Consider the following 25,124-nt stretch of genomic DNA (forward strand, 5'->3'; position numbering starts at 1 on the left):
AGATCATGACCTGAGGGGAAACCAAGAGTCAGCCACTTAACCGACTGTGCCACCCAGGTGCCTGATTCTATTTTTTTTCAAGATTTATTTATTTATTTATCTATTTGAGAGAGAGAGAGAGAGAAAGCACATGAGATGGGGGAGAGTCAGAGGGAGAAACAGACTCTCTGCTGAGCAGGGAGCCTGACGCGGGACTCGATCCAGGGACTCCAGGATCATGGCCTGAGCCGAAGGCAGTCGCTCAACCAACCTGAGCCACCCAGGTGCCCTCCCCTGATTCTATTTTTATAGTTTACAGTTTTATGCAGAAATTCTCAATCTTAATTTTTTAATCTCTTTGCACTTAGTACATTAAGATATTTTAAAGTTCATGCTATTTCAATATCTAAAGCCCCTTGTTCCTATTCTCTATTTTTTTCTGCTGGTTATTGTGTCTTACTTTCTTGCGTGCCTGGTTATTTTTTTATTATGAACTGTGTATTATATTTACAATATTTCTAATTGAAATAATTGGAGACCTCCGATGGTGCTATCTTCCTCCAGAGAGGACTTCTGTTTATTTCTACCAGGTAACCTGGTAGCACTAATACCCCGGTCTGCCTGAGGCTACTCCACTCCAGAGAACTAACCCACTTGTAGAGACTGTGTGCAGATGAGCTGCACACCCTGCAAGGGCCTATCTACCTTCATTGCTAGGGTTTACTTTTGGGGATCCTAATATAGAGCTAGCCTGTTTGGTGAGCCCTGGTCTCTAATCCCAGCCCTGAAGCTTCCCAAAACTATCAAAAGCTTCCCTTCAGCTTCTCAGTTGCCTTCCTGAGTTAGCACATTCCCCCAGGAGAAGTAGATCCAAATTTTGAACACATCTCCTTGGGCCTCTGTTTCTCTCTCACATCCTAATCCAGGTTTAACTTCAAAGTCTTCAGAAAGAAATTTTTATATTTTGTCTAGCTTTTTAGTTTTCAGTAGAAATATTACTGTGAATTACTTAGCTTGCAATTACTCAACGTGGAAGTCCTTGATTGATTTTTCAATGTGAAAACAACCTTGCAAACCTCCCCCCCGCAAAAAAAAACTTGCATTCCTGGGATAAATCTGATTTAGAAGTGATTTACCTTTTTTAAGAAAATATATTGCTGGAGGGACCCAGCTTAATATTTTGTTTAGGATTGTTGATTCTGTGTTCATGAGTGAGATTGACTTGTAATTTTGCTTTCTTGTACAGTCCTCAGGCTAACTTCATAAAATAACTGGTATCTTTTGACATGTATTTTGATTTTTTTAAATATTCTTTTGATATTCTCTGGAAAAACTTATATAAGACTGGTACTATTTCCTCCTAAACCTTTGCTAGAATTTGCTGGTGAAGGCATCTGGACCTATCATTTTCTTTGTGGGAAAATTTAAGTTAAAGATTTTTTTAAATTAAAATTTTTCTAAATAAAAAAACAATTTTAAAAAAATAGTTATAGAACTTTTCAGGTTTTTGTATTTTTCCTCTTATCAGTGTTGATTGATACGTTGTATATCCCTGGTAATTTGTTCATGTCATCTAAATTTTAAAGGTTATTGGCAAAAAGTTGTTCAGAATAATGTCTTTTAATCCTTTTTTATGTTTGTAGCTTATACAGTGATGCCTTTTTCATTCCTGATAGTGGCTATTTTTGCTTTCCTTTTGGCAAGATCAATCTTGTTAGAGTTTTATCGGTTTTTATCAGTCCTTTGAAAGAACCAATATCTGGCTTTAATTATCCTTTCAGTTGTATGTTTGTTTTCTATTTCAATGCCTTCTCTTCTTACCTCTATTATTTCCTTCTATCTACTTTAATTTGCTGTTCTTTTCCTAACTTTTAAAGATGGATGCTTAGCTCATTGAATTTAAGCTCTTCTTCCTTTCTGAGATGATGGTTAAGGTTATAAATTTCCCTGGAAGAAACACTTGGCCTGCATTCCATGCGTTTTGATGTGTAGTATTTTTTAAATCATTTTGTTAACATTTTCTAATTTTCATTATGATGTCTTCACTGACCCATGAGTTTTTCCAGAAGTATATAGCTGAATTCGCAAATGTATAGAGATTTTTCTAGTTATATTTTTGTTGCTAATTTCTAACGTTCATTGAGTTCACAGTTTATATCAATTCCAGTCCTTCAAAGTTTGTCAAAATTGCTCTTTAGCACTGTATATGGTAAATTTTTTGTAGATGTTCAACGAATGCTTGAAATGAATTTTAATTATATAGTTTTTGCATTCATTGTCCTAAACATGTCTGTTATGTCAAGTTTGTTAATTTGTTTTCATCTTATATGTCCTTACTGGGATTTTTTTGCCTACCTGTTTTATAAATTCTGAGAAAGATGTATTAAAATCTCCCACTATGAATGTAAATTTGTCTGTCTCTCCTTCAATTCTGTCCACTTTTGATTTTTGCATTTTGAGGTTATATCAGTAAATGCACACAAATTTATATTTATATTTTATCGGTGAATTGAGTCATTTATTGCTACAAAATGACCCTCTTTATCTCTCTTGGTCTACTTTATTTGATATAACATAACTACACCCATTTTCTTTCGGTTAGGATTTGCATGTGATATCGTTTGCATCCTTTTGTGTTCAACTTTCCTGTATCTTATATTTTCGGTGTGTCTCTTCAAACAGCATAAAGTTGGATATTGTTTCTTGATTCAGTCTGACAAACTTTTAGCATTGCTGAATTATCAAGTTGGACAATATCTGTTTGTTAAATGGGACATTTGGTCCACTTAGATTTAGGAATACTTTACATGTTGGTTTTAAATCTGTCATCCTACTCTTTTTTATTGTCCAACCAATTCTGTGTTCTTCCTTTTTCTCTTTCCTTACTTGTTTTCTTATGGATTGGTCACTTTTGGTTATTCTTATTTAAGCTTTCCTATTTTAGTTTTGAACACACATACTCTTGCTATTTGTCAGTGGCTCCCCAGAAAACAACAGGAACTCTTGGCTTATCATACTAGTGTGTTAATTAGCTACTTTAACTGTTCTCCAAGGCAACGCAAAGACCTTGAACACTGTCACCTCCATTTATAACCCTCCCTCACTTAAATGTTATTTTGCTTGTATTTCTGTTTAGTTTTTTCATCTCCACAATACATTATTAATATTGTTTTATATAGCCAATGTTTACTTAGAATTATGCATATGTTTGCCATTTTTGTTTTCTTTATTCATTCTCGCATCCCCAGCTTTCCCTCTGGGATCACATTCCTTTGGCTTGAAAAAGATCCTCATTTAGGGCGGGACATATTTTGGCCTATTCTCTGTTTCAGTTTGTCTGAAAATTCTGTTTCACATTCATTCTTGGGGTCAGTGGGGAAGAAATGACATATATCTTAATTTTAAAAATGGGTAAATTCCTAACATGTGCTTTTTTAGGGCCACGTGAGGAGAATAATGGTAGAAAGGCTAAGAACCAAGAAAATCCTTGGCTACACATGTATATCCCTTATGCTGCCTTGAATTTTTCACCTCATTGGTTATACTACTTGAAATCCCACCAGTGACTTCTGTTTGGTTTGATCTGGTTTACCAGATCCCTCTCTCAAAGCAGAAAAACCCACAGCGGTGTGAAGAGACCCAGGCATGAATGCCTACGTAATTTAACTAGACTGTTTTCTTTCTAACACCCTATAGGACCCTGTCCCACTCAAAACATAAAATTGTTCAAGGAAGGAGGAGAATGACCAGTAATTTGGAAGAATTTCTCCCAAAATCAGGTTGGGAAGGGCCACAAAATAGAGAGTTCAGGAGAGCCTGGAAGCATTAGCCCTGGGAAGTGGGGTAGGTCAAGGACAAAAGTCAACTCTATTGCACTCAGACCAAGGAGGACAGGGCATTGGTTCTGTTCAGACTTGAGGTGTGAGTCCCCCAGAATGCAGCTTTAGAGTCTCCTGAACACACAGATTGTTTACCTTCAACAACCCAGGTCTCCTGAGAACTTGACCTGTACTCCCACGTGGGCAGGACCTCCAGAGCGCTGACGCCACCCTCACAGGCGTTATCAGAATTTCTCTTAGAAGGGCAGCTGGAGCTGTGGAGAGCAGGGCAGGCCCTGAGAACAGAAAGACATGGTTTCAGACTCGAAGCAAGCTGATATATTTTGTCTTGAATATGTCCTTTGCCAAAACCAGCTCCTATTCAAACACTGTGCCCATTATCTGAAAACCAGGCCCCTGGGAGGTAAGTCCAAAGAAGGTGATGGCTGTATTGTTTTTTCCCCTTGGCTCTTGGAACAACTGGATGTGGCAGATCACTTGGAACTTTAGAGAAAGGAAGCGAGGGGAAAGGAGAGCGGGTCATGTACAGCACACCTCCATGAGAGGCAGTGCTACCAGAGTTAACAGCTCAGACTCTGGGCCATTTTAACATCTCTGGCTAACAAGGGGTCCAGAGGATGAGGAAATTAACCAGCCCCACTTCCCCGATGGCTGTGCTGGGAGCACGTGGCCCCGCGAGGGGAGCAGGGTCTGGGTACTAGGAGAGAACCCTGGCCAGGCTCCCTGCAGATTCCCTTCATGTTGCAAGCCCCACTGGGGAAGAAAGGCAGACTAGTCAGCCCTAAGGAGGGGGCTTCCTCCCCACCTTCAAAGAATCCCTAGAGCCTGGAATAAGAAGAGAACACAGCTATCAGAGCAGGGACTTCCCATGGGCCCTGACCTAAACCATCAGTTGAAAAACATGGGAAAATAAAAAGAGCAGTTTACACCCTGATTTGAGAAGGAAAAAGTAAAAATAAAAAATAAAGCATTATACTCATTTGCTTACATGTTTAAGAATACAGAAAATATCCATTAAATCCCTCTAGTAATCAATAAAATGCTTCCATTCTATTGAGCTCAAAAAACGAATCTTTAATGGTGAGATTGTAAGTATTAGCAGGTATACAGGGGAGTTTGGGGGGAGTTGGTGAGCCCATCCAATGTCCTGGGCCGCCTCCATGAGGACCGCCCGCCTCCCAGTTTGGGCTGGAACTGAGGATTGAGCCTTCTGGTTCCTACTCCATGTCAGGGTCTCTGATCCTCCTTCCCTGCCCATGACCAAAATCTTGGTGCCTTCCAGATCTTCTCATTCCTAAGACCCAGACTCCCTCGGCCACCCTAAGTTTCTCCCTGCTCAGACCACAGTGGGTCAGCATGGCCTGGTCCTGTACTCCCTGGCTGGGGTTCAGAGGTTCAAGGTGCAGCGGGGCTGGCCTCTAGACAATGCCCTCTCCCCAGGAAACCCAGCACAGCTGCCACCTGACTCTCTCAGAGATATATATATATATTTTTTGTCTATGAGTATAATAGCATTTGTTAATATGCTTGACAAACACAGGTTTTTGGTTTTCCCCATTCATTCTAGGTTTAAAAAATATACTAAAATCTAAAAAATAATCTATGGAAGTATAACATACAGAAAGTATACAATTTGTAAGCGGACAGCCCATTAAGTTATCACAGAGTGAATGTAACCAGCATCCAGCCCAAGAAATAGAACAGGAAGCCACAGCTAAATCCACAGCTAAGGACAGTTTTCAAAGTCTTGCCCCCGGCCAGATGGAATTGAGTGTCAAGCTCTTGTGCATGTACTCTCCTACTCCTCTTCTGACACGTCCTGGAAGGATTTAAAAATCTTGTACAGTATTGCCTTTGGCTGTGATCTAACTGCACAGAGATCGTCTCTCGCACCAGACTGAAGGCTTCTGGGGCAGGATCCCAGTTATCTGTTAGGTACTTGGGAGGTATGGTTTGAGTGACGGAATGAATCCAGCCCCAGGCATGCTGGTGTCCCAGGCCCGGGTCCGAGGCTCTTAGGCCTCATCTGCCCTTTATAGATGTCACAGCAGGCAGAACAGTGGACCAGGGTCCCTACTCAAACACTAGAGCATTATTCTCGCTACCCTACAGAGACAGCGCTGGGACGTAGAAAGTAGTAATCCAGCTCGTTGATTCATGCAACAAACATGGATTAAACATCCACGTTGGTCCAGGAAAGACACATAAAGCAGACACAGTCTCCACCCTCAGGAAAGCTCAGGCACCCATCACGTCAGGAAGAAGCAAGAAAACCCTCATAGAATTTGAATTACTGCTTCACCCGGCTCCAGGCAGGCTATCCCCAGGAGCGGGGGTTGGGTTGCTGACCCAGTGGTAGATAGAATGTGCCTTCCCCAGCTGTCTTTGCTCTTCTGCAGGCCCTGCTATCCCGGTGGGCGTGGACGTGCAGGTGGAGAGCCTGGACAGCATCTCGGAGGTGGACATGGTACGCAGTGCCCTCGGCAGGGCAGCCTTGGGTGCGGGGTTCCGAGGTTAAGGTTCTGTGAGCACCTGTGGCTGCATGGGTGCAGGCCGTGCCTGGGTGAGCAGAGCCAGGGCTGCAGGGGATAAAACTGGGACCCGGAAGTTGGCTCAGGTGCAGTGAAGCATAGAGCAGAGGTTCTCAACTGGATGGGTAAAAGTAACTCGGGGAATTGGTTAAATGCAGATTCCTGGGCCCACCGGAGGCTTCCCGAATCAGTCTCTGGGAGTGAGGCCCAGCCCCTTACATTTTGGACACACCCCTCACATGATGGGACCGGTCAGATGAACCCCACTTGGAGGATCACGGGAGGTGGACATTTTCAGACAGAAATTCTGCCGTTCTCCTGCTCTCCAGTGCCCGACTTGAGCGTGGCTCCCCTATGCAATCCTTGGCAGTGCCCACCAAGATCTGGTAGCAAGGGAAGGCTTTTGAAGAAGCCTTGTTTCACTTGAGACCTGAAGGACAGATAAGGAGACAGCATGGGGAGGACCGGAGCAAGAGCAGGGAAAGGGCCCCGGAGGCAGAAGAAGCCGGAGGTTTACAAACACAAACTAAAACAGTGCAGCACAAAGTGAGGAAGGGGTGGGGGTGGAGGGTTGGGTGGGTAGGGGTGCTCCCCTCCACGGGTGACCCTGCAGGACAGCCAGGAGGGGTACAGGTGTGCTGGTAAAGCAGAAGTCGGCCCTACACTTTGAGACCACCACCACCACCAGGCATCTTTCCACCCTCGCTCCCAGAAGAGGATGTTTGGGGTGCTTACTTGTTCACAATTGTAACTCAGCACTGGTATCCTCTGGCTGTGGCAGAGGTACAAGACTCTTGGTTTAAGGCAGGAGACACTGTTTAACGGAACGAGCTTTCCGGCAGAAGTTACAGTAGATATGTAGCCGTCCATGCCTTCATCCATTCATTGCCCACAGCTCTTTAGTTGTGTTTTTTCCATGTTCATTGTTTTCAAGTGTTTTTTCCATCCTGCAAATGTTTATTGATCACCTACTCTGTGCCTTGCCAGGTACCGAGTTAGGGCCTGGGGATTCAACGGCACGCAGGACACAATTCTGCCTTCAAAGATTCTGCAAAACCCATGATAGAAACTCTCTTAAACAGGACACTTGACTGTGCAGGTTTCTCCCAGTGTCCACTCACCTGAGACTGAATGCTTAGCCAACAGGAAAGGAACCCCGCGTGCACAAGTCTGGGTGAGAGAGAGCAGGTCGTCGGGGGAAATCCACCCCGCTGGCCCCCATGCCAGGCTGTCCGCCTCACAGCTGCAGGTTTCATTCGCGACACCTGCAGGAGGGGCTGCTCACTGTCCAGGGCTCCCACCTCACGATGCACGACAAGGAGCCAACCTCTTTCCTACTGTAGCAGCATGGCGGAGGCGGGCAGCCATCGTCCCGCGGCTGAGCCTCAGGTGTCTGTTGCTTTAGTTGCTGACGGTTTGGTTGTAAGAAAGGAAGCTTTCTAAGCACTTCTGTCTGGTGTCACCTCGGGTTCCCACAGGACTTCACCATGACCCTGTACCTGCGGCATTACTGGAAGGACGAGAGGCTGGCCTTTCCCAGCACCAGCAACAAGAGCATGACCTTCGACGGCCGGCTGGTAAAGAAGATCTGGGTCCCCGACGTCTTCTTTGTTCACTCCAAACGGTCCTTCACCCACGACACCACCACTGACAACATCATGCTGAGGGTGTTTCCAGATGGACACGTGCTCTACAGCATGAGGTAACTATCCACAGCCTCACTGTTTCTTGGTCCAACGCCATTCCAATATGTATAGTCAGTCTCTTTGGCCCTGAAGAGTTTGTCATCGTGGTTGGGCCTGTGGGCTATACAGATGGTATGAGCCTCCTGATGTCTGTTAGAACTCTCTGAAGATGGAATGGTCACCCTGGTAGCCAGCAACTTCCCAGTCATTGGGGAACTTAAGCTCGGGTTAGGAGACTAGGTAGGCCTGAGTGAGTTGAGGGAGTCAATGACCTTCTGTGTACCTTCCACCCCCGAGAGCCTAGGATTCTAGTTCATTGGTAATAAAGATCTAAAAAGACAACAAGAGCTACTGTTTATTGAGTGCTATTGCAGATTGGCTTCTGGGCTAATGAGTGATTACGCAGGCTTATTCCCCATCTTCTTGGCCTGCTTGTACAGTTCACCAGAATTCATTGCTAATAGCCTTGGGGTGGCGGGGCGGCGGGGAGGCCATGACTTCCCAGGCATCTCTGGGGGAGGTGGCCCACTGGCTGAGGGCCATGCGCAGAGGAGGGTGCAAGTGTGTGCCCCTGACAGCCAACACCCTCAGTGCCTGGGGCCCCGCAGAGCACTGATAACATGTGCTGCGGAAGACAGGACTCTAAAAGTTGGGGTCCTGCAATGTAGAGACTGGGGTTTCCAAACTTCTGCAGTAGGTGTGAGAAGGCACTGCTCTTGGTCATGTCGGGGTTCTCCTTACTCCGGGCAGGCGTATGAGCCAAGAACTCACTGCACGAGCCAACATGCTTGTTTGGGTTGCCTAGGATTACGGTCACTGCCATGTGCAACATGGACTTCAGCCACTTTCCCCTGGACTCCCAGACCTGCTCTTTGGAGCTGGAAAGCTGTAAGTATCAATGTTCCTAATGACAAATCTCCACCTCGTTCCCGCTCCAATCTCTGTGCCATTTTAGTAACCATTGAGACTAAGTACTGCCTGCCCGTGGTAAGGCCTGTTTACTCTCGAGGCTCGTGTAGGATTTCCCTGTGGCTTCAGCCACCTCAGAAGCAAAGGAGTCGAATTAACTTATTTTCCTTTCCCCAAAGATGCATATACAGATGAAGATCTGATGCTGTATTGGAAGAATGGGGATGAATCCCTGAAAACCGATGAGAAGATCTCCCTGTCCCAGTTTCTGATTCAGAAATTTCACACCACTTCCAGACTGGCCTTCTACAGCAGCACTGGTAGCTAATGTTTGCCACGGTCTGATCCGAATGTGGAAGAAAATACATTAGAATCCTCCAGCCTTGAACCTTTCCCCTGCCAACGAGAATGAATGTGTATTCCTAAGTAATGCAGAGTTTGCAAAACATAAGCAACACTTGGAAGCAGAAATTTAAAAAGTTGCCGCCCTCTGAAATCTGACGGCCAGAGGCAACCACTCCTAACAATTTAGCACACACCCTTGCAAACATCTTGCTTTAATGATATAATTGTTTTACATGCTATTCTGTAGTCTGATTTGTTTGACTTAATGATATGGATGATAGCTTTCCGAGGAAATGTATCTATTACCTATATTTAGAGCTATAGATTTATTTATTTACTTACTTACTTTAGTAGGGGGAGGGGCAGAGGGGGAGGGAGAATCCCAGGCGGACTCCCCGCTGAGCACGGAGCCCGACTCAGGGCTCCATCTAAGGACCCTGAGATCATGACCTGAGCCGAAATCAAGAGTCGGACGCTTCACCAACTGAGCCACCCAGGCGCCCCTATAGCTTTATTTTTAATGTTTAGTGTAACTCATCCTGGACCCCGGGCCGTGTTTGAGGTTTTGAGAGGGTGCCCCTGTCAGTCCTCTAATCTCACTGTTAGCCCTTGTCATCGTTTCTGAGGGCTGTCATAATAAACACAACCTGGGGGCCTGAAGCTACAGGAATGTATTTGCCCACAGTTCTGGAGGCCAGAGGTCTGCGGCCCATGCTCCCCCCTTAGGCTGTAGGGAGGAACCCTTCCTTATCTCTTACTAGTTTCTGGTGGGTTCTGCATTGCTCTAATGCCTGCCTCGGTCGTCACGTGGCATTCTCCGCGTCCCTCTCTGTGTCTTCCCATGCTGCTGTTTCTATGTATCTGTGTCCACGGAATTTCCGTCCTCTGTAAGGCTACCAGCCATTGGATTATGGCCCACCCTAATCCAACGTGCCCTCAGCTCATCTTGCTTCCATGTGCAAAGACCGTATTTCTAAATAAGGTCACATTCACAGAAATGGGAGGTGGGACTTCAACATATCTTTCTGAGGGACACAGATCACCCCATGACAGCCCTGCAGTAGCTACAGGACCCTAAGGGACTTCTCACTTCTTCCCCCCTTGTCCATGTGCCGAGAAGCCCAGGCCCTTCTGTGCGGAGCTTTCGTGCCACCGGCTGCCCCTGCACGGCCCCCATCTATGTCCCTGTTCCCCTGCCTCCACGCACACCCCTCTGCGCCCAACATCAAACACTGAAAAAGACCAAGCCCCAGTCCCAGTGGTCTTAGATCCGGACCGCCCAAGCCGGCTTCCCTTGTGCCCACAGGGCTCGTCGTCACCCCTTTCTCCCCTTCTCCGCGGGTGTGCGTTGCCACACAACCTTCCTTCCTCACCACTTCTTGGCAAGTTCAAACCCACTCTTTCTAAAACCATTTTTAAGACTGTCTTCTATAACTTTACTATGTGTCACTGTTTTGAGAGCTTTATTTGAATTAACTAATTTCTACCCAACAAACCTATGGTGTAGATATTATTATCCCCAATTTACAGATGAGAAAACTGAGACTCAGAAGCATTAAGTTGCTTACTGAAGTTGCACAGCTAGTAAGCGGCCAATCTGCCTTAGTCCCTATGTGCACTCCTCTGAGATGTTTTCTGTATTCAGATAGAAGCTTGTTTGTTTGTCTTGAGCCATTCTAGAGTCCAGATTAAAATGCATCTGCCTCTCCCATTATTTACTATGTACCAACAAGCAGGTTTATCGTCCCCCCTCCCCCCACAGGGGCTGCGATCTCACCACAGGGTGCTGTTTGGAACACAGAGTATCCATTTTTAAAGCTCTTGGTTCCCTCTTAGTGTTTCCAAGGCAACTCTCCCTGGTTTTCTTAAGAGGAAAGGAGAGTGGAATAGTCCTTCACAGAATGAAGGCAACTCTCAGCCCTTCCAGAAAGACCCTGTGCAAACCTAAGGAACGAACTGATTTGCTTCATGGGTGTCAATTTAAGTAGGGAAAATAAAGCTGACGTGATGGGGCAAAGGTTGTGGGATGAATAAATGATTAGGAGTTTCTGTCATATCCGAAGATGTGTCTATTCACCCCACTAAAAGCACCTAGCTCTCGTTCAGACAACTGAGGAACCTACGTAGTAACCGTGTGTCAAGCTTGTCTGGACCCATCTTATTGTTCCAGCCTTTCCCTGGTGATCCAACCCTCCCCTTACCTGATTCAGCGGTAACTTTCCACACCAGCCAGGTGTTCCCTCAGCAGTGTTTTCCTGGGGGCAGCCTGCGGTCCTCCTGCATCCCAAACCACCAGGGAAGTGTGTCTGACAAGCAGATTTCCGGGCCCCGTTGCAAGCTACTGAGTCAGTATCCCGGGCTGGGCTGAAATGGGAGTGGGGTGGGTGTGTGCACACAGTTGCAAAAGTTCCTTTTGACATTTATACTGCCCTTGACGCCATCGTTGGTCCCAGCAATTGGGTATCGATCTTGTGGATCATTCGACACCTTACCATTTTAGTCCTTGTTTACAACCATCCATCCCATGACATACGTGGAGACTGGCTAAGCTGACCAATCTACAACCGAGGGGACAGTGACAAAAGCCCAGCTCTGCTGGCTCCTGCCTCAGTGGTATTGGCCTCAACAAAACAGAACCAGTCCCACTTCTTAGCCTCCTGAGCAGTGAGTCCTCAGGAAACATGGTTGTGGGTTGCAAATAACAAACACCAAACCAGCAACTAAACCTAGATCTCTCGTTCTACCTTTCCCCAAAATGTCAGGGGAAGAGAAGAGAAGTTAGGTACATTGAATAAAACAGTACATGCATTAGATACTGGCAAGACACTTACTAACAGAGGGCTTAGATTTTAGAAAGGAGATGTATTATAGTAAGTCAACTGTTCATTAACTTTTAAGTTAATGAGAGCAATGGGGGTGGGGGTGGGGGAAGGGCTCCCAGGGAAAGAGTTTGTTCTTACCTCTCGAACGGAACCTCACTGGCTTCTTCCTGTGTCCGCCAGGCTGGTACAACCGTCTGTACATTAACTTCACGCTGCGACGCCACATCTTCTTCTTCTTGCTCCAGACCTACTTCCCTGCCACCCTGATGGTCATGTTGTCCTGGGTGTCCTTCTGGATCGATCGCAGAGCGGTGCCCGCCAGAGTTTCACTGGGTAAAAGCATGTGTTAAGGTGGGGGGGGGCTATATTTTTCAGCAGGTCCGTATAAAGAGAAAAGGTAAAATCATCATTCAGAGTTAACTGATGGGCTGTCAGAGCCCAAAGGAGCAAACTTTCCTCCCGCTCGCAGCCTTCACCATTCTCGCGCTGCTCTCCGTTTCCTAGGCTACTTCACGGAAACCACAGGGAGCTAAAACTACGTCAACTTTGCTCCAATCACTTCAGAAAAAAAAGCCTGTTTGGGGGATAGACTTCCCCCACCGGCAGTCTTAGAGCTCAGTACTTCGATAAATAAGACAATTCTGCAAATGCCAAAAGCTTGTTCTGTAAATACAAAAATTGTGTTTGTTGGCCTTGGTTGGCCAGACTGAGAGTTTGAAGGCAGGGCGGGGATCCGGGGGAGGGAGAGAGCTGTACTCCCCGAAGTTGCGGTTTTAGTCCTCGCAGACCCGAAATTCCAGAGGGAACGTTAACAGCTCATCGTTGTCAATTTGGAGGAAATCAGCTTGGGCTCCAAGAAATGTGAGGGTTTAACCAGCCAGGCACAATGAAGAAGCTAGCGTGACAGGTCTCCAGGAATTTCCACAGTCTTCGGAGACTTAATCAGTGTGGCTCAGATGAGAGGGAATGAGGCCATTTCTTGCGGTGGGGCCAGATTCCTTTAGAGGGGGCCTTCACTCACTGTTTCGAATTCCCCATCCGGACGGGGTCCTTCGCGAAGCGCTGCTGATCCGGTGAGTCACATCGCCCACACCCAGGCCCCCGAGGGGCTGACAGGCAAAGGGGACCAGCAGCAGCGAGCTGGCCCGGGGAGGTGGGGGCGGGGGGGGGGGGAATGCGTGGAGCCGCCGGCTGTTTGCGGAGCAGATCCACGGCGTGGATGTTTCCATGGCCCGGGGGATTTCTCGTTGGGTTTCCGACAGGGAGAATGTAAAACGGTGACTCGGTGACATGTGGGGGGGGCAGTTCCGTACCCTCGTCAGCGGCTGACCTATCGCTGCATGTTGCAGGTATCACCACCGTGCTGACCATGTCCACCATCATCACGGGCGTGAACGCCTCCATGCCCCGCGTCTCCTACATCAAGGCGGTGGACATCTACCTCTGGGTCAGCTTCGTGTTCGTGTTCCTGTCGGTGCTGGAGTACGCAGCCGTCAACTACCTGACCACCGTGCAGGAGCGCAAGGAGCGGAAGCTGCGCGAGAAGGCGAGACGAGTTTCGTTCACCTCCTGGCGGGAGCCCAGGCGCCTGGTTGCACGAGAATGGCGGGGACGGAGGGTGGCATGTAGAGGAGGGCGATGTTTGCGCAAAATGGAGGGGGGTCTATTTTAGAATAGGTTCTAGCTTCTACCACCAAGGATCCCAGAAAGGAGAAAGTCTTTGGACTAAGACTAGGAACAGGGAGACTTGGGGGTCTTAGGTCCAACTCTGCCACTTGGGCTGGGCCTTTGTTTCCTCATCTCTAAGGAAGGTAGAGCGCAATCCTCACCTCGCCTTGGTCCCAGAGTTGTTGTAAGGCTTACGCGAGGTAATGCATGCAAAAGTTGTTTTGAAACTGCGGGGTTCTGGACAGACTTAGTATCGCTATTACTATTGGACTTGTTTAGGGATGGTGCCTCCAGGTCCTTTGACTGAACAAGGGGAGAGTTCTAGAATTAAAAAACTCTTGTATTTATCTGTGCTCTGACCCATAAACTTCAGTCACACACAACTTTAGCCTTTGGCCTCATTGGAAATAACTATGCCATCTACATGGGACTGCACTATCCTATACTAACCTTCGTTGGTTATGAGATAGGATACAAATGGGGAATTCAGGCAATGGGCGTGGGCCTTTGACACAGGGAGGGGAAGTCCATTCCATTCATATTCAGACTCTTATTAATCACAGTAGGAACTAAAATGCCAACTTGTTACCAAATCATTCGTCATCATTGCACTAATCAAAATGGGTGTTCAGCTAGAAGGTATAAAGATCAGGGGATATGAAAATCCCACATTTATGCACATCTAGGTGGCTTAATATAAGGGAGCTTTAAATTTTAGGAAAAGAGGATGTGTTGCCTTTTCAAAAATAGTCTTTCAATGCCCACATTATACCTAAATATATTATATTAAATATATGTATTTTAAAATATATTCTAAACATTCTACATATATTCTAAATATTTCTACACTGTCTCCAAATAGGCTAGATTGTTTAAGAATTTATTTTTAAAAATTCTATTCAAACCTTTTTTACTTTAGCATTTAAGTATCCATTCAAATTTTCAATAATCTGCACATTGGTCATTGTCAAGTGCTTTTGGATTATATTTAAACATTTTTGATTTATAACCCAGTGAACTTTCCTGTATAGAGCTGTTGGAAAAATAGCAAGCCTTCACCTGACAAGTATGGGCCCATGAATTGTTAGCCGGTGCCAACTGGAAGCCCACTCTTTGCTGACTCAAATTGTAGGGAGAAGTGAAACTATTTCCTTCCTTCCAACTTATAATTTCTTATAAACATTTTCATACTTGCAGAAACAGTTGAAAAATAGAATAATGTTCCTCCATAGACTCTGTACCTACACCCAACATTGTTTATGTTTTGCCATTATTGTGTGAGCTCTTTCTCCACATAAATGTACTTTTGTCGGTGCAGTTGAACCATTTAAAAATGCATTGCAGGCACCGTGACCTTTTATGCTTAAATGTAACTCTTTAGCATAAGGATACTCTCCTAACTAATCATCTTTTGATTCATGCACAAAGACGTGGAGACCCACGACTGGAATCAGAATGTATGGGTTTATTATTTTTTTAAATATATTTTTAAAAGACTTTATTTATTTGAGAGAGAGAGCAGGGGGAGGAGCAGAGGGAGAGGAAGAGAGAGAATCTCAAGCAGACTCTGAGCTGAGTGCTGAGCCCGAAGCAGGGTTCAATCCCACGACTCTGAGATCATGACCTGAGCCAAAATCTAGAGCCAGAGGCTTAACTGACTGAACCACCCAGGGGCCCCCAGAATGTGTGCATTTAAAGCCCTGACTGTGACACTAGCTGTGTGATCTCGGGAGAATTGTATAGCCTCACTGGGTCTTAGTTTTTGCCTCTGCAAATGGGGACGTTTAGACTAAATCAGTGATTCTGGACCCTCACTGCATTGTAGAATCACCTAGGGATCTTCAAATTAATTAGGTTTTTTTTTTCATCTTTTTAAAATTTAAATTCAGTTAGTTAACATATAATGTATTTCGGTTTCAGAGGTAGAGGTCAATGATTCATCATATAACACCCAGTGCTCCTTACATCACGTGCCCTCCTCAATGTCCATCACCCAGTTACCTCATCCCTCCCACCCCCCCCCTCCAGCAACCCTCAGTTTGTTTCCTATGATTAAGAGTCTCTTATGGTTTGTCTCCCTCTCTGGTTTTGTCTTGTTTTATTTTTTCCTCTCTTCCCCTATGATCCTATGTTTTGTTTCTTGAATTCCACATATAAATGAGATCATATGATAGTTTCAAATTAATTAGTTGAGAGTGAAGCCTGGATGTGGCCATTTTAAAGAGCTCCCTGGGTGATTCTAATATGCAGAGAGTTCTAATATGTAGAGAATCGTTGGACTGAGTGATCTCTGGAGGTCCTTTTAGTTCTGCCTTTCTGTGGCTCTGAGTAGCCATGGGGCTTTGCTCCAGGTCCAGGCCACCGCTTCTGCCCCTCCACAAGGCCTAAACATGGCTGACACCTTCCTTGTGTTTGCTGCCCGCAGTTCCCGTGCATGTGTGGAATGCTTCACTCAAGAACCATGATGCTGGATGGAAGCTACAGTGAGTCTGAGGCCAACAGCCTGGCCGGGTACCCAAGAAGCCATATTCTGACGGAAGAAGAAAGACAAGACAAAATAGTGGTCCACCTGGCTCTGAGCAGTGAATCCAGCTCCTCTAGGAAGAAAGGGCTTCTGAAGGGCCACATGGGTCTTCGCATCTTCCAGAACACCCACGCCATTGACAAATACTCCAGGTTGATATTTCCTGCCTCTTACATATTTTTCAACTTAATTTATTGGTCAGTGTTTTCCTAGGGGCCCCGAGGCTGTGCCTGGGAAAGGACATAGATATCTATGGGGCCTGGCCAGCCGTCTGCACATGGAAGTGCTGACCATGCTCCCCTCACCAGATGGAGTGGTAGCTCCTAGATCACCATGGCAGCACTCCCTCCCAGAGGGGGCCCTCCAGCTGCCCTTCCCCTGACCTCATGGATTTGCTCCTCGTTAATGCTGTGTTCTGTGTCCTACTTCATACCTCTTTCAGACTTCTTCTGTTCTTGTGTGTAAACAGGTTCACAAGAGCCCCCTCCTATAAAAAATGACTCAAATGCCTCCTAGATAGTCTGAGACCCTAATGAAGCCTAGGATTCAGTTGTGAAGGGACAGGAAAGAATAAAAGGCAAGCTTAGGGGCTTTCTGGATAGGAGATGGGAAATAGGATTCAAAATAGGAATAAAAAAAATCTGTAAACCCATACAACTAGATTAAGTGCCTACCTAGGAAGGAAAAAAATCTCAGATCCCAGATAGGAAACGAGACCTGGGTGAGTCTGGCAACTCTCATGATTTTGCAATCCATTCAACCATTCGTTAAATATTGAGTACCCACCCTGTTCCAGGTCCTGTGGAAATGAACAAATAGAAGTCTCTTTTCTTAGAGAACTTCTCTAAGCCTGCACTCATTCTATGTATGGCAGAGGGTACTTCTGCCCTTCCTCAACCCCCACTGACCCCACAGATCCGTTCTGTTTGCTGGTGCTTTTACTTCTAGGTCTGTCTGGAAAAGCACTTCCAGTCTCCTATGAGACCCTCACGAAGCCAGCTTAATACTACTCTCCTGGAATCTCCATGCAAGACAAGTCTAGTGGTGGGGAGAGGGCCAAGGACTTGAGAATTGGTGATGACAGAACTCGGTCTTGGAGAGGAAGGAGCCATGGGTCTGCTGTGGCAATGTGTTCCATATTCCATCCTACCTCGCTTTCTGGGCTTCTCTCCCAGCAGACAGGTGTCCTTAATAGTCCCTGTGTCCGAGCGCTGCCCCCCCCCCGGAACTCTACCTAACCAGATATGCCCTGCACCCTCGAATGATTTCTCCCTTCCACAAGGTAATGACTTTCCTCTAATGTAGCTAAGCTCAGATTAGGAAAGCAATCTGATTAATTGAATCTGCAGTAAGTCGTGAATGACCATTTCTCTTAACCCTAATTTAGGTGCTTGCTAGTTAACTCAAGTGAACCCCTCATTGGTAGTATTTATAGAAATATAAAGAACATGATTTTGAGAAGGGGACCTTCTCTTTAAATTACAGCACTTGGAATCAGAGGGCTGTTCTGGGATAGAGAAGGAATGCCCAGTTCAGATTTCTTGCTTAATAAAAGAAGTTTTTCTGCTCTTTCCCTCTACCTACTGCCCCTTCCACCTTCCTGCTCAGGGTCTGGGTATCTGGTCTTTTGGTCACGAGTGTACAAATGGTACAGCTAAAGACAGGATAACCCTGCCCTAAGTCAGGTGAGCTCTGGCCTGTGGAGTCTCCTCCACAGCTTCTGCCTTGCAGGGGCAGGGATTTATAGTTCCTGAGGATTAGAGCCAGGTGGGTACCAGAGCCTCCTGAAGTTTCAAGTCAGGGGCCCGTAGATCCCTGATCCTCTCCCCCCCACCCCCCACCCCCGCCACCACAACTGCCACCCAGTTGCGCTATGCATGCCAGCTTTTCCACTCCTTCCACTCGGAAGCCCCCCACCCACTTCCTCTGTTACCATACCTAGTCCTTGTGTGGTCCTGGTCCCAGACACACCCTTGCCACCACTCCATTGCCCATGTGGAGGACCAGACTCCCATCCCTGGCTATCAGCCCTGATATGAACTGGGGCCTGCAGCCCACCAGTCCAGAGGTGGTGTGATCAGGGCAGGGATTTGAGGAGATACACTCTCAACAGGACAGGCTCTAGGCAACAATATGACATAGGTTATCTTGGGCAACTGCAAGTTTGGGAGGTTCCCAAGACCACTCTCAGGTTTAATAATTAGCTAGGAGGACTCCCAGAACACAGAAAAGCCATTATACTCACAGTGATGGTTTAATGTGGCAAAAGGATACAGATTAAAATCAGCAAAGGAAAGCAGCATTTACAGCAGGGTGCAGGAGAAACCAGGCATAGAACTTCCAACTGTTCTCTCGCAGTAGAACTGTGCAGTTAGTGCTTCTTTCTCCCAGCAGTGGTGCGTGACAATATGCACCAAGTATTGTCAACCAGGGAAACATAGCCAAGTCCATCAAGGTGTGCAGAGTTTTTACTAGGGGTCGGCCATGTTCATACAGCTAACTGCTTGCCTGGCTGACCTTAGTTTCTAGCCTTTCCAGAGGTTGAGCTGACAACTCTTAGCCTAAGGCCTCCATCATAAATCACATCGTTAGTATAGACTATCTGGTATGGCCCAAGGCTTCCAGGCAAACAAACACCCTCCTATTAGAGTCTCCTATAAGGGCTTAGAAATGATCTCCCAGGAGCTGAGGCCAAGGCCCAAACCTTTTCTTTTGTCAAGGTTGATCGTTTATTGCACAGCAATCTTTGCCAGTTTATAGTTAATGTTTATAGTTAATGTTGATTGCTGTACTGCTATTATAGATTCATGCAACTAACATTTTAAAGCATCCCTGCACTAGGATGTCCAGATTAAGAATAAGAGATAGTTCCAGCTGTCTGAGAGGGGTGGTAGAGGACAAGGTATACAAATATCTACAAGGTAAAAAGTGTTAAGTGCTACAGTAGTGGTTCAAAGTGTAATGGGAATTCTGAGGAAGGAAAGAATGATTTCCACTGGGAAGACCGAATCTCATGGAGAAAACGGCCCCTGAGGTGCCCCGTGAAGATTGGAGATTTGGGGCAGATGTACATGCTCGATGCCCATGTGGAAAAGTACATGCTATCCGACTCTTCATTTTAGCTCAGGTCATGATCTCAGGGTCGTGAGATGGAGCCCTGCTCAGCGGGGAGTCTGCTTGAGAGTCTTTCTCTCCCTTACCCTCTGCCTCTCCCCCACTCCTCATCCCCCACCCCTGCTCTCTCTCCACACCTCTCTAAAAAAAAAAAAAGAAAGAAAGAAAAGAAAAATACATGCTAGATCTGTGCTGTCCAATGTGGTAGCCACTAGCCATGTATCTTTTTAAATTTAAGTAAAATAAAATTGAAAGTGCAGTTCTTGCCACTGCACTAGCAACATTTCAAGTGCTCTGTTCGATAGCCACATGTGGCTAGTGGCTATTGTATTGGATAGTGCAGACCTGTAGACTATTTCCACAATCACAGAAAGTCCTAATTAGATAGTGCTGTTGTAGATGAAACGGTCAGCCTAGGCAAAGACATGAGAAAGACAGGAAAGTTTGGGGCTGCAGAGAATAGGGTTTGTGGGATAAGTCATCCCCATTTTGACTGGATCCTAGGCCACAGGAAGGGGAGGTGAAAGACTAGCACTTTCTACAACATTAGGGGTCATGGCAGGTTCCCCCACGCCAGTGCCAATGAAGACAGCTTCCTCTCCACGGAGTTGTCTGACCCCAAACTGCTGGATTTCCCAGCCTTGTGGACAGATGAAGAATGAAACTATGTAAACAAGGATTATTGGATGGTACAGGGCATCTGGACTTGTTTAGAAATTTTTACTCTCTATAGACTCTCCCAGGCCACAATGCTGCTCAAAGAATAATTATGTTGTCATTAAATATATTGTATTGCTATAGTTGTCTTATTCAATTTCAACACTACTCTGCTTCCGACTACATTGTCTTCATAAACTGAGGCTTATGTAATATGGTGGCCCGTTCACACTTAAAAAAAATAAAGATGTATTTTAACTAGTTTATACAATTAACTGGAGTTAATTGTATAGAAAACATATTCAGGATTGTAAACAGCATTTTATCACGTGGGACCATGATGCAGTGACACCACTGTATTTAGCACTATCTTATTGCAGTGTAAAATAGTCTGACTCTACTTGAGAAGAGGAGAAAATTAAAGGAGGTAAAGAAGAGACAACAGTAGGAGTAGAAAACAGGAACTAAGGAAATATTGAGAACATGGAATGATTCACCCTAGAGGCAGGAAGACAGGAGTAAACATAACTATTAGCAGGAAGCCTCGAATGATACTTTATTTCACTGAATCTAAGGTACCATCTGTGTAAGATGCACCCATATTTTGTGTACCACTAAGAAAAAATGCTACTAAGTAAATTATAGCATGCCAGTGATTATAAGATGAATTCTGATTTCACCAATGTTAAATTGTGAAAGATTATGCATGTTAGAATAAAAGAAATAGGTATTATACAAAAGTTGGTGATTGGACATACTTCTTAGACACCATGGAACCAACAGTTACTAGGCTCTTGTCTTTGGGGTCTTGTGCCTGGGCCAGGGATGGGGTGATGGCAGATAAAGAAATAAATGGGAGGGGCACCTGGGTGGCTCAGTCGGTTAAGCGTCTGCCTTTGGCTCAGGTCATGATCTCGGGGTCCTGGGATCGAGCCCCGTGTCAGTCCCCCTGCTCACTGGGGAACCTGCTTCTCCCTCTCCTCTGCTCCTCCCCCTATCTGTGCTCTCTCGATCTTAAATAAATAAATAAAATCCAAAAAAAAAAAAGAAAGAAATGGGAAACACCATTCAATGATTAAGAAGGTTACATTGCAGTGAGTGTGTTTCAAAAGAGGAAGAGATCATAGGATTTGAGGAATAGATGCTATTTGTGGTCAATTTTGAGCAATGGATAGATATAATTTCAACTAGTGGAAAAGGTGGGGAGGGGATGGTAACATGGAAGAAGAAAGGCTGAGGTGTATTCAGGAGACAGTGGGCAGATACCCTACCAAATGTACAAAAGTCTCAGGTTCTCATCTTCCTAGTTCCATGACCCTGGTATCAATGGTTCTTTTAGGTTCATTCCACTTAGAATAAACCTCAGGAAGATGGGGTGCCTGGGTGATGAAGTTGGTTGAGCGTCCAACTCTTGGTTTCAGCTCAGGTTGTGATCTCGGGGTTGTGGGATTGAGCCCTGCTTTAGGCTCTGTGCTCAGCGCGGTGTCGGCTTGAGATTCTTTCCCTCTCTCCCTGCCCCCCTCTTTTAAATAAATCTTAAAAAAAAAAAAAAAAAAAAAAAGAATAAACCCAGGGAAGAAATTTGTCTGGTCCGGTCTGGGCCACACATGTTGAAGATGATGAGAGCTCTGTGTTATGTGTAAGTTTAGAAAGTTAAAACTAACTTGGAACTCCTGGGTGGCTCAGTCGGTTAAGGGTCTGCCTTTGGCTCAGGTCATGATCCCAGATAGCTGGGATCAAGCCCTGCATCAGGCTCCCTGCTCAGTGGGGAGCCTGCTTCTTCCTCTGCTTCGGCCTGCTGCTCCCCCTGCTTGTGCTCTCTCTCTGACAAATAAATAAATAAAATCTTTAAAAAAGTTAGAACTTTTCAAAGACATTTGATTTTGGTTCCATCTCTTTGTAAACATCTGCAGAAGGGAGAACCAGGAATTCAAAAAAATGGAAAGCTGCATAGTTTAAGGAAACCAATGAGACAGAAAAGAATGGTAATAACCGTGGAGAAGGTTCAAGTCAGGTTCAGTTATGTGTGAGAGCCACGGCCCATGTGCTGACATAACAGAGACTGGGGAGCCAGGGGAAAGAGCTGTTCTATGAGGAGGGTGAGGAGTTTGGGCCTTGCAGACAAGTGGAGATGTGAATGAAAGTTATAGATGTTGGTCTGGGGCTGAAGGGAGGTAAGAATTTGGGACTGCCTTCCTAGATGTGCTCAACAAAGCTATCCAAGTGGATGGAACTCCAGGAGCAAAGCAGAAGAGAGGAGGTCCGCAGACAAAAGCTTAGGAGTATATGGTTAGGTGGGGAGAGAGGGACTGATCAGAGAAGTAGAAGGAGAAACAGAAGACCGTTGTGTCATGGAAACTGGAAGAAGGGTGACTCTCAAATGGGGGAGGGTACAGCTGGGGGCAATAATAACCATAACAATTGAGAAGGGTAAAGATTGTGAACAGACATGGCAAGATGGAGGCCAGAAGCTCAGTGCGATCAAGCACACAGGTAGATATTAAAGAAGAGGGACACTTATTCTTAACTGTAAGTGATTTCAGTAGGTAGAAGGGAACACACTCCGAGGATTACTACTATTTATTATGGAAAGAATATTTTAGACTTGTTTTCTTGAAGGATTTAAAAATAACATGGTGATTGGATGAGGGTTGTGGTCTCAGTGGTTGGTTCCCCAAACTATTCTATTGGAATTTAGGGGACTGGTCTGAAAACAGTGTTTATGACCTGGTCGCCAGGTCTGTGGACAAGCAACAGTACTGAGGACTTGTGCCATCCTCTGTCCCCACATGCATGGGGTGGGCACCACCAGGAGATAGCGCGGCCACTGCCTCTATCACAAAAGATAGAGCAGATGTTAAAGCAACCTCGTTGTATAAAGGACCAAGTATTGAGTGCATTCTCTGTGCTTGACACCATGGTGAGGATGGGATATATGGTTCCCAACTCGATTCTCATGTAAACCCTGCTGAGGTGGGAAGGATTGCCCCTACTACATACCCACTAAAGTGTGCCTTCCATAACTGTATTCAACACATCTAGGTTGGTGGACTTCATGTGAAACAATTATTTCCCATAGTATTTTCAGGAAAAAGACAATTTATTCCCTTACTTAGATGGACAGAGATGGGGTTGGAAAGAGTAGGAAAAAAACCCAAATCGGTCTGGGTTGTGCTGAAACATGTGGGCATGGAGTCATCCCTACATCCAGGTAGAAACTGGGAGTCAACTAGGACACGCGGCTAGCTCTTGAGGCTGGAGGCTGGCCCATGAGACACGCAGCTATTCAGGGCGGCCAGGACAAAGCATTATAGGTTTCCACCACCTGTGCTGTTGTAGGGAAGGAAAAAGTTTTCCTCGACCCTCTTAGAGTTCTGGCTGAGTCTGAAAATGAAACTGAAGAAGACAGATTAACAGGAGGAATGTATACATATTTATCTAATACAAGTTTCATGTGACACCGAACTTTGTAAAGACGTGAAGACCCAAAGAAATGGTTAGACCTGAGTGTTTTTATGCTGGACTTGATGATGAGTGAAGAGTCATGGAAAGATGTCATAGGACCAAGGGTATGAGGTAAGTGTAGTAAGTTGGGGGGTGTGGGGGAGTTAACAAGGACTGTTTCTTCAGATTCCTCTCTGTGTCCCTTCATCTTTGGAGATAAGGGTGCTCCTTTCCTCTGGGTGTGGAGAAGGTACCTATCTCATAAAGGTTATGACCTGCTTCAGGCGATGGTGGAAAGTCCTTCCCGCACAAACTGTTTCTCAAATTCCTTAATCTTGAAATAGTCAATAGGCTATACTTGGGGTGTTGTGTGTCCTGTTTAAAAGGTACAGACCAGCAGGATTCATATCCCCACCACCACTCTTGGAGACTTCTTCCCCCTTTCCTTTCATTGCAAAAGAGCAGACAGCTGTGGTTGTGGGATTAACACTGGATTGGAAGCAGCTGACACCCCCACAAAACGTGACACGAGTCAAAATGGTGCCCACAAGGAAGGCTGCACGTGCAACCCATCTGAGGGTGGATGTGCTGGCTTGTTTGCACAGAGACCTAAATCCCATGCCAGGAGGGCCCTATGTCCCAACCTGTCCAACCCCCAGAGCCACGGGTGAGCATCTGTACCAGTAGTATAAAAACATTCCCCATTAGCAGATTGGATAAAGCACTCAATCCTCACCCTCAAACCTTCAGATGTCATTACGAAATGACATTTGGGTCAACCATTGAGAACATTAGGTTTGGGATTTATTTTAAAAGAGAAAATGAAAAATAAACCTCGGTTATAGTAAACCATCGTTTAATCTAAACTGGCCGGGTTTATGGTGGCAATGTTCTTCTCCACCTTGTCCATTTAGCCCAAGGCCTCTCAAACTCTGCGGTGCATATGAATAACCCGGGGGTCTTATTAACAAGCACATTGCGATTCAGTAGGTGTGGGAAGGGACTCAGAATTATGCATTCCTAACAAGCACCTGGCAGATGTTTGCGCTGTTGGTCTGCAGGCCACGCTTCAAACGGCAAGGCCCTAGAAACCCCTGCTCATCGTTTAAAGTTGAGCTTAAATGTCACCTCCCCCCTGTTGATTTCCTGACATCCTCTTCGTTCCCAAAGCAGAATTGATTACTACTTCACTGGTGCTCCCAAAGCATCTCATTTTATGCATTTGAGCATTAATAAATTTCCTTTACATTGAGAATATCTTCCTTAATCCATGCTTTCCTAGCTCTGGCCAAGCAGTGGTCAACTGGGGAGTTAAAAAAAAAAAAATCTCAGTGCCTGAGCCCCGCCACCACCAGAGTGTCTGATTTTATTATAGTCCTCGCTCTTGTAGCTGGGGCACAGAGGTACAAGAGCACCTGGCTCCGGGGATCCCACACAGACCAGGTTCGGCCACTCGTCGCTGACAACATCCCAAGGCAGAGAAATGAGTGGTAGTGAAACAAGAAAGGAATTATTTCCGTGAGGCCAACAGCAGGAAGACAGCCAACTAGTGTCTCAGACGGTCTCCAAAGTGGTGAAAATACTTGCAGGGGGACAAAGGTGTGTGG

General features: G+C 45.7%; 1 protein-coding gene across 1 annotated transcript in view; it reads left to right on the forward strand.

Annotated features, from left to right (window-relative positions):
• The window catches only part of LOC113927286 (gamma-aminobutyric acid receptor subunit rho-2), a 45,807-nt gene extending 26,264 nt beyond the window's left edge, over positions 1 to 19,543 (forward strand). The window contains exons 3-9 of the mRNA XM_027603018.2: positions 6,218 to 6,285; positions 7,828 to 8,051; positions 8,840 to 8,922; positions 9,123 to 9,263; positions 12,291 to 12,443; positions 13,460 to 13,656; positions 16,204 to 19,543. Coding sequence (XP_027458819.1) covers positions 6,218 to 6,285; positions 7,828 to 8,051; positions 8,840 to 8,922; positions 9,123 to 9,263; positions 12,291 to 12,443; positions 13,460 to 13,656; positions 16,204 to 16,515 — 1,178 coding nt within the window. The 3' untranslated portion in view covers positions 16,516 to 19,543. The remainder of the gene's footprint in view (positions 1 to 6,217; positions 6,286 to 7,827; positions 8,052 to 8,839; positions 8,923 to 9,122; positions 9,264 to 12,290; positions 12,444 to 13,459; positions 13,657 to 16,203) is intronic.
• The last annotated feature ends 5,581 nt before the right edge of the window (positions 19,544 to 25,124 follow it).

Source organism: Zalophus californianus, chromosome 7 (assembly GCF_009762305.2).
Source record: "Zalophus californianus isolate mZalCal1 chromosome 7, mZalCal1.pri.v2, whole genome shotgun sequence".
NCBI lineage: Eukaryota > Metazoa > Chordata > Mammalia > Carnivora > Otariidae > Zalophus > Zalophus californianus.